This window comes from Henckelia pumila, chromosome 1 (assembly GCF_033568475.1).
Source record: "Henckelia pumila isolate YLH828 chromosome 1, ASM3356847v2, whole genome shotgun sequence".
In the NCBI taxonomy this organism is placed as follows: Eukaryota; Viridiplantae; Streptophyta; class Magnoliopsida; order Lamiales; family Gesneriaceae; genus Henckelia; species Henckelia pumila.
Window position 1 is genome coordinate 90106805 of NC_133120.1, and position 19569 is coordinate 90126373.

Consider the following 19569-nt stretch of genomic DNA (forward strand, 5'->3'; position numbering starts at 1 on the left):
AAATCGATTGTTATCAAATCAGAGAAAGGATCAAGATGTGTTCTTTACTTTCTCTTCTGTATAATACAAGTACTCCAAACTTTACAACCATAATTCACCTTCATGTGAGTGAGATTGAAAAAAAAATAAAAAAAATAGATTCACAGAAGCTTATTCACAGACTTTGCAATTCACAGAAGCTTATGAAGTCGATGAAGGAGAGCCAAATACCTAGTCATGAATGTAGTCTAGTACGCATTCTGCCCATTCGGATCGCACTTCATCAATTTCTTCTTTAGAGTAAATTGTTTTGTTGAACTGTTAACAAACCCAAATTATATTAGGTAGTAAGAATCAGTAATGAAGAAGCAAATGAAATAAAAAATTATTTGAGAAAATTCAGAATATGTTAAATATTACCATTGATAAAAGTGAATCCTTCTCGCTGGTGGCATTTCCTTCAACAATCTCTCTCATAAATTTCATCACATAAAACCCACATTGTTTCGCATCAGGTTGTCGAGGACCCTATGTTTAACAAAAATTGTCAATGAAATCACAAGTAGGCATATATGTGTGTATACATTATATATATATATATTATATATCTTTATCACTTCCCATGTAGGCTTCTTTTTTCCTTTCCTTTTCTTGGTCGAATTGAACAATTTCAAACTCCTTTGTACAACAAGATTCGACATATGAGTAATAAATTAAATGCTTAATTAAAAAAAGAATATGTACTCACATATCCACCACATATTTCCAGTCCTCATGACGGTTGCGATGATTAAGTGAATCCAACAAATAAATCACCTCCACATAAGGGTCGATGACAGTCAGAATCCAATGACAACTACGAACAAAACAAATATTCAATGCATAAATTTCGCAACATCATCAAAAAAAATCTAATATTAATGATATTGTTGTACTTATTTACCCAACATTGTGTGGTGCCAAAACTAGTTGATTTTTTGCTGTACCGCTCAGCCGTTCAGCCAAAGAACTTGCCCAGCCATTCAAGTATTCAGTTTTTTCATTTTTGTCAAGCTTGAATACATATGGCATTACTGGAAGGGTCTGTGGATTCACAAATCTGAATTTATCGACTTTGTTTTCCTTTTTCATCTTTTTGAAGAGAAACCTTCCATTCAAACAAAAATAACGTTATTGTGTTAAACAAATCAAAGGAAAAAGTTCGAATTAATCTAAAACTTACCACATATAAACAACCACACAATTGGCAGATATTGGCTCCAGCTCATAAAAAGGTGTGATGTCTTCAATGTTCACAAGCTGCTCGTACTCAGTGTCAAAGAAATCATCATAAAAAATAATCGATATATTATTTTCCGAATTGTCCAAAACACGCTTGGCGTAACAGTACAAAAAATGCAATGATCTTGGCACATTCGATGGCAAGACAAGATTACTTCTTTTCTCGAGAATTTTCTTCCTTTGAGGCTTCTACAAATCGCAAATTTAGACATGTTAGTAGAAATTTCTATAATATCTGATGAAGTCAACTAAAATATATGATGAAGAATATCAACCTGTGAAGTATGTGACATAATTATGCATTATAACAAAATCATGATTACTAAAATGGGTCTCAAATTCAGTGGCTTCTCGTTTTAAAGATGTAATTGATTGGTAATAAAGGAATTTATTTTGGATCAGCACTCGAGCTGTTCTTCAATGCTGCGGCCTCACAATTCACTCTTGGACAGCAGATGCCTTTAGCTTTTTGGTTGTCACTGGCTGCAGTTGTCCTTGGTAACACTGTGATACTTGAACTCTATGCTTCCTACTTATGAAATAAACTAAACTAAACTATCCTTAACACATGAAATAATTAAGTAAAATGAATAAATACTTCTATTTAAACTTATCATTGCTCCAATGAGTAGAAAATTTACCTCATCTTTCATGAGAATCCAGCGTGCAGGCCACGCAACATGGGTTCCTATAGCATCGCCAACAGTATCACATTCATTTGGAATTGGAAAGGGCAACTTTGCTACATTTTCCACAGCTTCATCAATTGAGACGCGAATGCAATTAATGGGCAACGGGACACCATGAAGTAATTTTCCATCACCGTTGACATGAACGATCGTACCATAGGCCACAACGTTGGACTTCGATTCCAGTGATAGTGCAACCGGCATACCCTGGAAGACAAACAATCAGTGGGCAAAAGCTTTGCAATATTCAAGAATTATAACATTGATGTGGAAACACAGAGAAATGCAATGATATCAGAATAACATGTCAATGACCAGTTTCATTTTCACCCGTGGGCAGAAGCTTTACAAATCAGCCAGTTTCATTTTCACACGCTATTTTGATAAGTCTTCAAAGAGAGCAATCTATGACACATTGACACCCCTAACGTTCTTAATCAAATGTGTAAAACTATTCTTTTACTATATATGATTATACTAATTCTTGAAATATAAAACTAAAAATATTTAATTTAACCAAATATGATATTAAAAAGGGACACATATATAATGTAAAACATATCATATGAAAAATATTAAACATCACCAGGTAATTAAATTGTCCTCGACCAATAAAAATCTAAATTTTAAACTAGATAAACACTAAACATGGATCATGAAGAAATGACTAAATAACTAATAATTAGAACAAACATTATTTAAAAACACGACAGATAAAAATAAAAGCTGGAAATTGAGATAAACCGAAAGAAATATGGGGAAAATGCTGAAATTGAATAACATGGCAGTATACCTGCAAATACTCAGCCTTGCTTAAAACTTGCATGTCATCATCATTCAAAATTTCATAATATGGGATAGTCTTCTCTGTTTTGATTTTTTCTTTACTCATGGCAGGTAACTTCACTGAGCAACTACCTTTCTCATCTAATTCAAAGTCGCATGCACCCTTTTTGAACATTTCTTCAAGTTCTTGTATGCGTGCATCTTGATGTACGATGCGCGCATTTTGTTCTACTATGCGTGCATCTTGAACTACGATGCGTGCATCTTGATCTACGATGCGCACATTTTGATCATAGATTAGCTTCTTTGCCTCCAACAACTCATTTTGATGACGAAGGATTATGTCACCATCTTCAAGAGGACTATTCCAGATTCTGCCGACATTAAAATAGATTGTTGGAGTGATATGACCTCCAACACCCCTCACACGCCCAGCATGTTCTTCAGAATCTAGTGCATTCGTGAGAATATCTTTCCTTGCCCCTTCAAACTTCAGCTTCCCCTCCTTTTTTTGTTGAACATAATCATCCTGACGTGATCAAAGTAAATTGTTACTATAATAAAAATTAATCGATAAAAAATAACTATCTTCTCATGTATTACATACAATCTTTTTAACTGTCATTTTTAGATCATCGCCTTCATATTCACCCTCCTTATTGACCCGTACTCTCTTCCACATAGTAGCTCGATTTATCTCATCATCATCACATAAATCAGATGCCTACAAAAAAATGAATCATGTCCAATACCTAAAAATCATATGCAATTACCAAACCACCAACTTCAAAATACTTACAATTTCGTCAGCAAAACGTGCATATCCTTTACGGGACAGCCGATAGGGGTATACATTCTGGCTTCTTCTGTTCTTGTTTTCATCACTTACTCTCTAGTTGAAAAATAAAATATCACAGATTTAAATTGTGACTTGTAGTCAGATTATTTGTAAAATAAAATTTTGAATCTTACCCTAAAGTCGTCAGACATGCGAGTGATTACAAAAGAACTCCAATCATCTTGTGAAATACCATAACCAATCGGTGGATCTTTCAACTCATTAGGTTTATCTAGCTTGCTGAAAATGAACTTCTGAGTGAGAAAAGCTTTATATTGACGCCATTTATTATTTGCTGATTGAAAACATCCCTTCCTCCAACTTGGGTCAATATTGTACGTCAGCTGTAAAAGAACATAAAAAAAATTAACAAGCAGATTAAATATAGCATAATCATATTAGTACTGAATACTAGGAATGAAGAGCCAAACTCTTTTTCTGGATGAGAAAATTGAGGGTGAATATCAAGCTAAAATAGAGAGTTTAAAATGATACTAATATTTTAGTGCTCAAGGTTTCTTTTAAAACAGTGGCAGGATTTATTGACGGTGGTTCTAGCCAATGGAGATATTGTCCTAATGCTTCTTCATAACTTCATCAACCTTAAGGTTAGTGACAAACAAAATGATTCATGAAGAAAATTAATCCACACAGCAGGTTAGTAAGAAGTACTCAGAAAGTACGTTCAAGGAAGAAGCACAAGTGGAAGAGTCTACAGTTTATAATGATATTAAAGCAAATGATTCATGAAGAAATTAATCCACACAGTAGATTAAAAACACTTACATTCACTGATTCCCATATTATCTCTTTAACATCATTTGGCACTTTCTTCCATGATTTGAAACCTATTGAGATTTTATCTCGAACGAAAACCCCAATGTAGCTTTGCATTTCACCCGCAAATTCTCCAATTGGCTGTCCAATTTTGTTGAGACTTACATCCTTTTTAATTCCTTGGACCCTTAGCCTAACAAGCTTATCCAAACGTGTACGCCCCCTCGATGTTCTTGTTGACTCCGTTTCTGTAGATTCCATTGTTGTTTGACCCTCGCAACTATTGTTAGTGGCAGCATATGAAATACTCTCTTTAGAATTCTCAATCCTCGCCAATCTCTTTCCATGAGCTGCCATAGTGTCAATTCTAGAATATAGTCAAGTTCCTTGATACCCCATTTCCTGAAAAAGACAGCAAATTGTTAGGAATTTGAATTACAAAGAATAAAAAGCGAGAATGAAGACAAACGACAGTTATATCACAATAAAAATAAATATGATAAAATAGATCAGCAACCAAAATCTAAACACAAGTAAAACAATAGATTACACTTAATTATTGTCAACCCATGTCCCATCACAGTCTTCACGAATGCACGATTGTTCATTTTCATCTACCCTGTCAACATCCATTGATTCCATTGACATAAACTCTTTTGTGGAACACTGATAATGGATTGTAGCATTTTCCAACTCATCACCATTTATGTTTTCCATGTAATCCCTGGTAGGAGTGGCAAGTACAACATGCCATCTAGGATCTTGAGGATCTTCAATGTAGAATACCTGCTTTGCTTATCTGCCCAAGATAAAAGAGTCAGATTTGAATCCAATTATGTTGAGGTTTACCAACGTGAAACCAAGTTCATCAACTTTAATACCGTTATTATTTTCAACCCAATTACATTTAAACATTGGAACTTGAAAATTGTGATAATCGAGTTCCCAAATTTCTTGTATAACTCCATAAAAAGTCATGTCCGACACAATCGGATTTTTGTCCTTTGCACTAGCAACTTGCATTGTTTTTGCGACTAAGCTTACTCCAGAGTTTTGAACAGCTCGTGTATCATCGCGCTCTTTTGTATGATAAGTAACTCCATCAATCAAATAACTAGAGTACTTTAACACTTGATTGCTAGGTCCACGCGCTATCCACTTCAATCTTTCTGATATTTGAAAAGTGGAATTGCCAACTGCTCGCACACGATCACGTAACCAGACAATAAATGTCCGGTTATGCTCATCTTGTAACCATTTTTTGGACTTAGCTTTATTAGGAAAGCTTGAGTTCAAAAACTCCATGTGCTCCCTAATGAAATGATCATGAATAAATTAACTATTAGACTACTATTACTTAATTGGTAGAACATAATAACAATGCAATAAAATATCAATAAGTAAGAGAAATTACTCGATATAAGGGTCAACGTCAACATCATTCTCCAAAACATAAAGATGTGCTTGATGCAACTCATCATGACAAGTTGAGTGTACTACTGAGCTAGAAAGAGGCCTAGTAAGTTGTACTTGTTGATCCCTTGATGGGATCCCAATTGTATGCACACTAGACATGTAATCCGAGCAAAATTCCACAGCCTCTTCAGCAATATAACATTCGGCTATACACCCTTCAGGACGATTGTGATTTCGAACATACCCTTTCAAGATCTTCATGAATCTTTCAAATGGGTACATTTGCTTATACCAAACCGGTCCACACAATTTGACCTCTCGCACAAGATGGACCGTTAAATGAATCATTATATCAAAAAAAGATGGGGGAAAATATTTTTCAAGCAAACACAACAGTGTCACAATCTCTCTTTGCAGATCATTCAACTTCGAGACATCTATCACTTTATTACATAACACGTTAAAGAAGCCACACAACCGAGTGATGGTGTATCTAACATGTTTAGGCAAGACACCATGGATGGCGACTGAAAGCAATTGTTGCATCAAAGTGTGATAGTCGTGTGACTTAAGGCCAACAAGTTTCAAGTCTTTCATCGACACCAGATTTTTAACATTGGATGAATAACCTGTAGGGACCTTTATTCCAGACAAACAATTGCAAACTTTTTTTTTCTCATCCCTACTTAGTGTATAACAGGCCGCTGGCAAAAAAGTTTTCTTCTCCCCCATCTTTGGTGCCAAATCAATCCTCAAATTCATCTCCACAAGGTCTAGTCTTGCAGCTACTCCATCTTTTGATTTTCCAGGAATGTCAAGCAAAGTACCAATCAGACTCTCACACACATTTTTTTCAATATGCATCACATCAAGAACATGCCGAACATGTAGATGTTTCCAATACTCAAGTTCAAAGAATATAGATTTCTTTTTCCAGCATGATACAACTTCACCTTGCATTGTTTGCTTCCTACTCGCTTTTCCAGAACAATAATTAATTCTTTCAACTCGCTCCAAAATTTCATGCCCAGTTAAAGGTTTCGGTGCGGGGTTAAGCTCTAGTTTCCCATTGAATGCTTTTTTTTGCCTTCGATAAGGATGATTTGTAGGAAGAAATCTTCTATGCCCTGTATAACTAATTTTTCTACTATGCTTTAACCTTGTCGAATATGTTTCTTCACTACAAATAGGACATGCACAATATCCTTTAACAACACAACCTGACAGGTTCCCGTATGCAGGAAAATCATTAATTGTCCATAGCAAGACAGCCCTAAGCAAAAAATTTTCTTTTCGACGTGCATCATATGCATCAACACCTATATCCCATAATTTTTTCAAGTCATCGATCAAAGGTGCTAAGTAAACGTCAATATCATTTCCCGGTTGTTTAGGACCAGAAATCAACAATGTCAGCATCATAAATTTTCTCTTCATACACAACCATGGAGGAAGGTTGTAAGTGATCATCACAACTGGCCAACAACTATATGCAGAACTCATCAAACTATGAGGATTGATCCCGTCTGCTGATAAGGCCAATCTAAGATTTCTGGGTTCAGCAGCAAAATCTGGCCACTTGTGATCCACTACTTTCCAAGCGGGCGCATCAGCCGGATGACGCAAGTATCCGTCAAGTACTCTTTTATCAGCATGCCAAGTTAACTCCTTACATATCTCCTTATTCCGAAACAATCTTTGAAATCTTGGAATAGGTGGGAAGTACCAAAGGACCTTTGCAGGAACTCCATTTAACGTAGCTTTTTTACCCAACTTCCACCTTGATGTCCCACAAACAGGACAATTAGTCAAATTCTCGTACTCTTTTCGATATAAGATGCAATCATTAGGGCAAGCATGAATTTTCACATAATTCATCCCTAATGCACATAAGCTTTTCTTTGCATCATACAACGATGAAGGTAATTCATTCTCATTAGGAAGCATTTCTCCAAGCAAACTTAGTAAGTCTGTGAAACTTTTATCACTCCAACTATATCTTGCCTTCAAGTTATACAATTTCACAAGTGCAGATAATTTGGTAAATTTGGTACACCCAGGATATAAAGGTTTATCAGCATCTTCAAGTACCTTATGAAATTGGTTTGGATTCTCTGCATAACTATCAAATGCATCATGTACCTTATCAATAGGTTCCTTGGCAAAAGATTTTTGTTCATCTCTCATTGAGTTATTGATCGTATATCCTTCACCATGCCAAATCCATTTATGGTATGTTAAATCTATACCATTAAAACACAAATGTGCCCTTATAATGTCAACATTTCTCTTCTGCAGATTACCACATCTTGTACATGGGCAAGGTATTTTATTCGGATTGGTAGCATTCCGCAATGCAAACTGCAAGAAAGACTCTACCCCAACCTCATATTCATGTGACAACCTATTCTTTGACATCCAGTCTTTGTCCATTTTTTAATATCAGCCCAAAACGCATCAAAATCTACCTTCAAAAAATTATACATTAGGCAATAAGTTCAAAACATTGATTTCATTTGGTTCACAACAGAAAGTTCGAAAGTAATATAATGAAATATTATTCAAGTGACTTTTTTAAGTCATTTTATAATGAAATATCATATGAAATTTGACCAGTTAGATAACTAAAATCATGACTAGGGGATGACCATTTTTTTCCTTAATAACATGGTATTGATTAAGTGCATGCAATCTTATTAATTAAATTAAATTATTTAAATGCATCAAATCACATCGAAGGAATTCCTTGGCTGGCTTTCATTGAATTCCCATAAAACTATTATAAAGCAAACTCAAAGTTAGTGCAAGTTAGTAATTTTTTATGTCGGCATTTTTTTATTATATTTAGCGTTTTAATGATAAATTAACATTTTATATGACCGAAGCAAGAAAAAATCAAATTCAGTTAACAAAAACAAAATATTATCGATAACTTCATTAGTTTACAAAAAATCGGAGATAGGAAAGGTTTGTCTACTCTGAACTTGAAAGTGATGTACAAATATATAATAGTTTTGCATTATTTTTTTATGATGATGGCTGTAATATATCATAAGTTATTGGACATTGTATGTTGAATGCTTTTGAATATAATTTTCAAAACCAGTGGAACAAAAAAGATTAATTTGTCAATTAATTAGGAAATACTATATGGCTGAAGTTGTTGACCCTGTGGCGTTGGAAATCGTTGACACAAGAAGCAGGATTTATTCAAAGATTCGTCGATCTGTTTAGGCACTTTCACACAAATTAAGTTGGTTCTGAAATAGAAAGAATCAAATCACCATAAACGTTTTGCGTTGGATGGATCAAGAGGAGCTTGAACATTTCGTAGGGATGGAAGAAGACATTAAAAAACTCGTTTCTCTTTTCGTTTCTGATCAAGAAAGTGGCAGCCATGGAGTTTTTGGTGTATGAGGGATGGGCGGCTTTTAAATCAAATGTGACATCAGGAGTTTCACATTCAAATGGGCTAAAGCTTATAAAAGTGAGAAGATATAAAAGCTCATAATGATTAAATAGTAGATACCACTAGCTAGAGACAGTGGTCCATGGAATATATTTCTTAGTCCCACGCAGCACATAAAATAGGCGAACACTTGACTTGTCTATTGCATAGAATAATGGTAGCAAGAAAACAATAGTAAATGGAGGACAAGTCACGGAATCAAAACCATTAGAAATATGTGATTTTCAGTCCCCACTATATAAAATCACACAAGACGATAAAATCCCACAAGATGTGAATACAATAATAAAACCAGTAGGTACACGCACCTATCAGGAAATCAGAAAATTCAAACAAGAACAAGTGAAGATCAAACCAAAAAGAAGAATATCTATAAACCCAAAATAGCAGAAAAGAAAACTAACCCGATAAGAGGGAAAAACACTGAGAGAAGGAATCACAATCAAGCGAAGGGAACAATGGGACGACCCATAGCAGTGATTATCTTCAACAGTCCAAAGCCCACTCTCTATGCCTGTAAAGAAAATCGGGAGTACGGGAAAAAAAAGCTTAAACACAACGGACTAAATTGCGGCCACATTCGGGAGTTAGGAAAATCGGGGACTAAACACCAATACACAAAGATACTTACGGCTGCAATCAGGAGTAAGGAAAATCGGGTCTTCCACTTGGACACATGCTTGGATTTTGAGGAGTAATATCGGCAGCTAGCTGAAGAATACCGACAGCCGAGTACATAAAAGCGTGAGTGTGTCCCAACTAAGCCTCGTGAACCAACCCTTCAACCAATAATGAACGTACCCGTCGCTATAGCCTCCGTACAACAGCCTACCATCCGAGCTCAAAGCCAGAGTCTTAACAGGGGAATGCTTTGCGGGAAGGGTTACGGTAACTGAAGATCTACGATCAACCTAATTGGAACCATTCTTGGATCGATCGATCGATCTAAGAACTAGGGCACGCCGTCAAGAGATGAGAGATGAGAGGAGAGAAAGAAGTCGTTGTGGGTCTTTTTTTATAATAGAGAAAACACAAGGGATTTATAATCCGTTGTGTTATGTGTTTTTTTTTTATTTTTTAAATAAATAAACAACGGTTTAAAAATCCGTTGTCGAATAGTCGGAAATCCGTTGTCTATTTGATTCCAAGAAACGCACAACGACAACGATTTAAAATTACCGTTGTCTTTAATTTACAAAAAAGCGCTCATAGACAACGGTTAATAAAATCCGTTGTCGTAGAGCACAAATTACAACAGTTTTCTTAAATCCGTTGTCTTAAACTAAAAAAAACACACACATCCACAACGGTTTTAGTACACACCGTTGTCAAAAGCAAAAAATCAACAGTTTTTCTACAAATCCGTTGTCTTTTTAATGTTGTTAATTAGCATGTTTGTTGTAGTGCCATCTTTCTCTCTATTTGAAGATCTTCCTTTCTGCTTTCAAGATCAAGATCTGGAGTTGGCATCAAGTCTTTCCTTTTCCGCGCTCGTTTCAATGTCATTACTTTTACAAAAATACAAGAAATACAAAGTAACATCATTTTATTTAATTATTCAAGAAAAGAAAATATATTTCATATTTATTCGAGACATATATCGATCGAGTTGGGTGCATTTCAGAGTCTAAAACTTTTTTTTTTTGAAAACCAGAGTCTTAAACTTTGAATACTCGTGGAAACATGCATGCATTTAATATTAAATTTTACAATTTTCTACTACTTTAATTTTATTCATATTATATAGCTAGAGAACGTACATGACGTATTTATAAATCGTAACCCTAAAAATACAACATATAAGCACGCTACCTAAAAAATTAAAATAACAAAAATTAAGTACAATATTATTAAATATAAACACATTGAAAAAATATTATAAATTATATTTAAATACTAATAAAAAAATTCAAAATTTAATTATTTATAATTCGGTTAACCGATTTTTTTTTTTTACGAAAACAAAAAATCGAATCGAATTAACCAAAATTTTCTAACACTAAATCGAATTTCCGAACTAATCGAACTGAATTTTCGAATTCATTTTGTTAGGTGAATTAATTCTGTTTAACCAAAATAATGGTCACCCTTATCTAAGATGATTTTAGGTGGGTGAATAATGTGATCGTCACTCAGTAAATAAGAATATCATCTCAATTTTTAAATCATTTTACAGAATCTCATATAGATATACATATCATAATATAATTCATACATTCATCGAAAATAACATAACTCAATTATACCCTAATTCACTTATGAGTTTCGTAACCAACTGATATCAGTCTATTATATGTTTACCTTCTAAAAGGTGATGTCTGACATAACATAACAGAGTATTCATAATGTATATTTCTACTACTAAATCATGAGTTTCAGTGCATCAAAACAATAGATTTCGAAAATTCAAGATTTGAACACAAGTATACATGCTGGAACGGCTTTAAAATATATTATTTAATTATTATAAATAAAAAATCCCACTTATCAAAATTGCTAAACTCATTTTGGTTGTCTTTGAATAATGTGCTTCACTTGCTCAAGTGACTGCTTGCTCAACTGAATTAATTTCCTTGAACTTTATGTCACTTTTATTTTACATATATATTAAATGACTAAATTATTCTTACTTTTCTCTACATCATTATCTCTTTTTATCTCTATTTTTTTTTAAAATCTCATCATTTATCAATTTTATTAAATTATCTACATACCCATATTTTCTCTCTGATAAAATTATCTGATACGTGAAAGCACATGCGATGATTTCCAGTAATCTATAAACTTTGTGCTGCTTTGTCAGCATATATACACACACAACATGCACGACAATTAATGCTAGAAAGATATACAATGAGTTGGAATGATAATAAGAATCTAACACCGACTAATCCAAAAATTAAAGTAGGGATATGGTTGAACTTAACGAGACAAATATATATATATATATACCTACTTTAATTTTTGGATTCGTCGGTGTTAGATTCTTATTATCATTCCAAAACAATATATATATATATATATATATGTTTGACTATTTGAGATTTAGAGTTTTTATATTTGTCAAATTTAAATTTTAGTCTGATATCTTTACTATTATTATTTTCAAAATTTTAATCTTTTTTTCTGATTTGACGCTAATATAAAAAGAAGACAGTATTGATGTGAGGTCATTATATATAGTATCACATCAACACTTCCAATAAAATAAGATTAGAATTGCCAAACTAAATGCAGGAATAAAACTGAAAACTTTTATAATATAGATGAATAAAATAAAAAAAATAACAAATTTACATGATAAAAAAATGTAGTTTTCTCAAGAAAAAAAATGAAGTTGTGCGCTAAAATTAAAGAGTTGCGCTGGAGTAGAGTGTGGAAAGGGTGAATTACTTAATGGACTAAGTAAAAAATTTATATAAATAATAGAGAAAACTGCAATTTTGGTCTTTTATGTTTGTCACTTTGCGATTTCGGTCCTCTATGTTTTTATATTTTAGTTTTAGTCATGTATATTTTGATTTTTGGCAATTTCAGTCCTTTTTATTCGAAAATTCTTACGTGACATTATACACGTCAGCACCACATCAGCACTGAATTGGTGTCACATCAGCGACACGTCAGAAAATGACTAAAATTGCCAAAAAATTAAGATATCGGATTAAAACTAAAATATGAAAATATAAAGCACCAAAATCGCAAAGTAACAAACCTATAGGACTAAAAAAACAATTTTTCCTAAATAATAATAAAAATTTGAGATGAGCTATAGTTTAGGACTGACCTAAGCTAAATCCGTCCAATTGTAACGAGTATTAGTTATGTTAATTATGAATATTGTATATTGTTTTGGGTATATTTATGAGTATTAGCTTTTATATATATCTTGATGGGTAAAGTAAGACATTGTTTGGTTTGATATATTATTAATCTATGTATAACTTATCCCAATTAATTTCGCCTTATTTTCGTCATATTATTTATCTATTTATTAATTAATAATTTTACATCAATTAAATCAAATAAATTATAATCTATCCATCAAATCAAATAATGTATTAACTATTTTTTCTTATTTATTTTTAATTTACATTATATTACTTATCTATGGATTACTTATCCTATCACTCAAATCAAACGGTGCCTTATAGATTAGACAATGGATGATGGATCTATAAGACCAGACACATTACTCGACCGAACTCAAATCCCATTTATATTTTAGTAATATTTATTTTAATACATGTATTAGACAATGTAGTAATAATACTTATATTATAATATACTATTCGAGCTGATTTTATTATAAAAATATTATTGCAGTACTTAATCCATACTCGTTGAAAATGAATGAAAGGCTGAAATAACCTGACACATTTTTTTTTTCTTGCTATTGTTAATTTTGTAAAATTTCCCATTGGGAATTCCAGTGTAAAAATAGGCAAAAGATGTTAATGTCAGTGGATTATTTTTAAGTAATATAATTAATGATAAGATTCGCTTCAGGTCATTTAATGTCATCAAGTTAGCTATTAATTTCAATTTTTTCGCCTTCATTAAGAGTATTATTATTTTATTTTTTGAAACAAAGAGTATTCTTAATTATGTCATAAATATTTACTAATTATTCCATTCCCTACTAGCTAGTATTTAATTTTTGACACAAACTCTAAAAATTATATTGCAACTTTACGTGATAATGTATCTAGCTATAACAAAAAAAAAGTATCCAGCTAGCTAGGGACCAATATTAAATTCACGTCCTGTTTTGGGATGGCCAATAGAAATATCAGTGGTAAATGACCGATGCTAAAAATGTTGCTAGGTCAATTTACGTTTACCGTTCCGTGCATGTCAATTAACTCACCATTCTTTATATTACTAATTATTATATTATATTATTGTTATAAGATAGATCAGGTAGGCACTAAAATTAGTAAGTGATAACTATAATTACATAATTATAAATGTAGCTGTGAGCCTATGAAATACAATATGGAGTGTGGTGTCACAATCATTTTTGGATGAAAATGAAAAAGAAAATGAGTAATATGATTTTAAAAATAGTTATTTGTGTTGAAAAATATTATTATTATTAATATTATGTTGAATATTGAATGTTGAATGTTGAATATTGAGTTGTAAAATGTGAAAAATTAGTGTGATGATGTAGATGATGATGTATTTATTTTTGGACTAATCTCAAATGTGGATCTATAAATAGGTCTTCATTTGTGATGAAAAATACAATTGAATTGAGAGAAAAATATTTGTGAAGTGTAGAGTTTGATATATTTTGAGTTTTGGAGTTTTTACTTTTTACCATAAATTTTTACTTTTTCACAACACGTTATCAGCACGATCGCTCGAAGATTTCCGACGCTCCAAAACACAAAGAGAAGATAAAAATATTCAACATGTAAGAATTTTTATTTTACTGTTTATATATTTTTATTGTGTATATATTTAATATATAATATCATGTTATATTTTTAAAAAAACTTGTTATAAATCCTGGGAGGATGTTAAGACGACATCCCACACTCCCGGTAAGGGATACGACAAGTATAAAAGCCTCTAAAGTTTTTAAACATTATAATCATATTTGTATAATTTCACAATATTATATAAAAGGTTGTCTACGACACCGATCTTATAATAATATGATATGATATACTATACCTGACTTTATACTAACTTTATTAGTATAATTTCATAATATTATATAAAAGGTTGTCTACGACACCGACCTTATAATAATGTGATATGATATACATAATTATTTAATTATGATTATCATTATATGCATTGCATCATTATCACAAAATTTTTATTCAACACATACTCGATTTTTCTTACCCCCAATGGTCACAAACGGTCATAAACGGCTAGTTTTTTTTGCCTATATATATGATCACTCAAACTCATTTTCAATCACACCAAAATTCATTCTTTCTCTCAAAATATTTTATCCTCGGTTTTTTCGAAGATGGAGATGATGGCATTTATAAGGATATTTTTCATAACGACTATGATCATCATGCTCATGAGTTTTGTATTCACCGGCGATTTTCCACCAAAGATTTTTTATCTATTTATATACGCACTTGTAATCTACGTTCTTCCATTATTTTGTATTGTCATACTAATAGAAATTAACTAATAAAATGCATTGTTATTTTTCTAGTACCACCATGTCAAACTTGACAAAGATTGAATTCGTTGCGCTCGATATCACCGGAAAGAATTACATGCCATGGACTCTCGATGTAGAAATGCATCTTGAGTCATTGGGTCTAAGTGATACCATAAAAGAAAATAATATATCATCCTCACAAGAAAAGGCAAAGTCTATGATTTTCTTACGTAAACATCTTGATGAAGGATTGAAATGTGAGTATCTCACAGAAAAAGACCCAATGATTTTATGGAAAGGGCTGAAAGAAAGATTTGAGTATATAAGAGAATTTATACTCCCGACCGCCAGTGATGAATGGAATATGTTAAGATTCCAAGACTTTAAAAAAGTCAGTGATTATAATTCAGCGATGTATCGAATAGTCTCACAATTGAAATTCTGTGGACTTGAAGTCACAGAGATGGAAATGCTTGAGAAAACATTTTCCACTTTTCACGCATCGAATATAACTCTACAACAACGGTATAGAGTGCGTGGATTTTCGAGATATTCCGAACTAATCGCATGTCTTCTTGTGGCGGAAAAGAACAACGAATTGTTAGTAAGAAATCATCAATCCCGACCCACTGGATCAACGGCATTTCCTGAAGCAAATGTCGTAATGAAAAATGAAAACCAAAATCAAAGGCATAGACCAGATTTTGGTCGTGGACGAGGTCGAGGAAATGGGCGTGGACGTGGACGTGGACGTAAAAATTATCGCGGTCGTGGTCGTGGCTGTGGATATGAAAATAATCGAGGTAGTTATTTCAATAACTCATCTCAAAAGAACGTCACGAATCATCCACCAAAAAGGCAGCATGAAAATACGAGTGAAAATGAAAATCACTCAAAAAGATCTGAGAGTGTTTGTTATAGATGTGGTACTCCAGGACATTGGTCACATATTTTTCGAACCCCTGAGCACCTATGTAAGCTCTATAAAGAATCGACAAAGGGGAAAGGAAAAGAGACAAATTTTGTTGAAGATAGTGACCGTTTAATTGGTTCAACTAGTTTCAATGCTGCAGATTTTTTGAATGATTTCGAAGACATTGATTAAAATATTGGTGGGACTACATTATAACAAATTTCTATTTTTCATGCATTCTTGTATTATAAAGCATGTTATATTTTGCATTTGTATTGTAATTAATTTTTCTTTATTTCATATTTTTGTGAAGTTTGATATGGAAAATGCTATGAGCAAACATGGAAATAATATCATGGAAATTTGCATACCAGATAGTGGTACAACACACACTATTCTGCGAGATAAAAGATATTTCTTGGAAATAAAACCAACAAAAACAATGGTGAATACCATATCAGGTCCTGTAGACTTGATTGAAGGTTGTGGAAAAGCACATTTTTTGTTACCTAATGGTACAAAATTTCTGATAAATGATGCTTTATATTCACCACAATCGAAAAAAAATTTGTTGAGTTTTAATGACATATACTCTCATGAGTATGATACTGAGACGATAACTGATGGAAATCAAAAATATATGTGTCTTACCATATATAAATCAGGAAAGAAATATGTGGTTGAAAAATTATCAATGCTCCCTACTGGATTGCATTATACACATATAAGGCCAATCGAATCAAATATGGTGGTTAATAGTTCTTCAATATTAACAAATTGGCATGATCGATTGGGACATCCTGGTTCAATAATGATGCGAAGAATTATTGAAAATACACATGGTCATCCATTGAAAGACCAGAAGATCTTTCAGAATAATAAGTTTCAATGTAAAGCATGTTCTCTTGGAAAACTTATTATAAGACCATCGCCAGCTAAAATCCAAACTGAATCACCCATATTTCTTGAACGTATTCAGGGTGATATTTGTGGGCCAATTCATCCACCATGTGGACCATTTCGATACTTTATGGTATTGATCGATGCCTCTAGCAGATGGTCACATGTATGCTTATTGTCAACTCGGAATGTGGCATTTGCAAGATTGATGGCTCAAATAATAAAATTGCGAAATCAATTTCCCGATTATACAATCAAGAAAATAAGACTTGATAATGCTGGAGAATTTACATCCCAGACTTTCAATGATTATTGTATGTCAATGGGAATCACTGTTGAACATCCTGTTGCTCATATTCATACACAGAATGGATTAGCTGAATCATTGATTAAACGTCTACAACTGATTGCTAGACCAATGATTATGAGAACAAAACTCCCTATTTCTATATGGGGACATGCAATTTTACATGCTGTGGCATTAATTCGCATCATACCAAGTGCATATCATAAATTCTCCCCATTGCAACTTGCATTTGGTAAAGAACCAAATATCTCTCATCTGAGAATTTTTGGATGTATGGTGTATGTGCCTATTGCACCACCTCAACGATCAAAAATGGGTCCACAAAGAAAAATCGATATTTATATCGGTTATGATAGTCCATCAATCATTCGATATCTTGAGCCTCAAACAGGCGATGTGTTTACAGCACGCTTTGCTGATTGTCATTTTAATGAAAAAATCTTCCCAGTGTTAGGGGGAGAAATGAAACACATCGAAAAAGAAATCACATGGTATGTACCATCATTGTTACATTTGGATCCAAGGACCAAACAATGTGAGAAAGATGTACAGCAAATTGTGCACATGCAAAGAATTGCAAATCAAATGCCAGATGCATTTGCAGACACAAAAGGGGTAACAAAATCATATATACATGTTGTAAATGCCCCTGCTCAAATTGAAATTCCAAAGAAACAAATTGAAGACACTCATGATGTCATAAAACGCTTGAAGCGTGGAAGACCAGTCGGTTCCAAGGATAAAAATCCTCGGAAAAGAAAAGGCATAGAGAAACACGACGATCATAAAATAGAAAATGGTGTTCCAGAAGAATCACCTGATGATGAAAATATTCTGTCAGAACCACAAACTGACAAGAATCGTGAAATCTCTATCAATTATATTAATACTGGAAAAATATGGAACCGAAAAGACATAGAAAATATTGATGAGATATTTTCTTATAATGTGGCTTGTGACATCGTAAATGAAAATGAGGATCATGAACCAAAATCTTTTGGTGAATGTAAAACTCGTCATGATTGGGTCAAATGGAAAGATGCCATCTAGGTTGAATTAGATTCGCTGAATAAACGCAATGTTTTTGGACCTATAGTCCTCACACCTGAAGGTGTAAAACCTGTTGGATACAAATGAGTTTTTATTCGAAAGCGAAATGAGAAAAATGAAATAGTCAGATATAAAGCTAGACTTGTTGCACAAGGTTTTTCTCAAAGGCCTGGAATTGATTATGAAGAAACGTATTCTCCTGTTATGGATGCAATTACGTTTCGATATTTGATTAGTTTGGCAGTGTTTGAAAATTTGGAAATGTGTCTTATGGATGTTGTTACAGCTTACTTATACGGATCACTTGATAGTGATATATACATGAAAATCCCTGAAGGATTTAAGATGCCTGAAGCACAAAGTTCAAAACCCAGAGAATTTTATTCTGTAAAATTGCAAAGATCATTATATGGGTTAAAGCAATCTGGCTGAATGTGGTATAATCGGCTAAGTGAGCACTTGATGAAAAAGGGATATGTAAATGATTCAATATGCCCTTGTGTTTTCATCAAGAAAACAACATCCGGATGTGTAATTATTGCTGTATATGTTGATGATTTAAACATCATTGGAACGAATAAAGAAATTCAAGAAGTTATGATGTACTTGAAGGAAGAATTTGAAATGAAGGATCTTGGAAAAATCAAGTATTGTCTGGGTTTGCAAATCGAACAAAAAGAATGTGGAATTTTTGTTCACCAGGCAAATTATACAGAAAAGATCCTTAAACGTTTTAATATGGATAAATCAAATCCATTAAGTACTCCAATGGTTGTAAGATCATTAAACATAGAAAAAGATTCATTCCGTCCATGTGGAGATGATGAAGTTATTCTTGGTCCAGAAGTACCATATCTAAGTGCCATTGGTGCCCTTATGTATCTTGCAAATTGCACTAGACCTGATATATCTTTTGCTGTAAATTTATTGGCAAGATTCAGTTCATATCCAACAAAGAGGCACTGGAACGGAATTAAACATATATTTCGTTATCTACGAGGAACAACAGATTTGGGACTTTTGTACTC

The 19569-nt window shown here is 32.9% G+C and overlaps 2 protein-coding genes across 2 annotated transcripts; both read right to left on the bottom strand.

The window, feature by feature from the left end:
- Positions 1–210: 210 nt before the first annotated feature.
- Positions 211–2910, bottom strand: LOC140868121 (uncharacterized). Its single transcript, XM_073272905.1, has 8 exons — positions 2743–2910; positions 1902–2156; positions 1202–1449; positions 923–1126; positions 728–835; positions 597–657; positions 400–507; positions 211–297 (listed from the first exon to the last, which is right to left on the bottom strand). Exons 1-8 carry the CDS (start codon positions 2908–2910, stop codon positions 211–213), a joined length of 1239 nt encoding a protein of 412 aa, XP_073129006.1.
- Positions 2911–4728: 1818 nt separating this feature from the next.
- On the bottom strand, positions 4729–8199 carry LOC140868137 (uncharacterized). The gene is made up of 4 exons (XM_073272906.1): positions 5765–8199; positions 5200–5662; positions 4918–5136; positions 4729–4752 (listed from the first exon to the last, which is right to left on the bottom strand). Exons 1-4 carry the CDS (start codon positions 8197–8199, stop codon positions 4729–4731), a joined length of 3141 nt encoding a protein of 1046 aa, XP_073129007.1.
- Positions 8200–19569: the final 11370 nt, after the last annotated feature.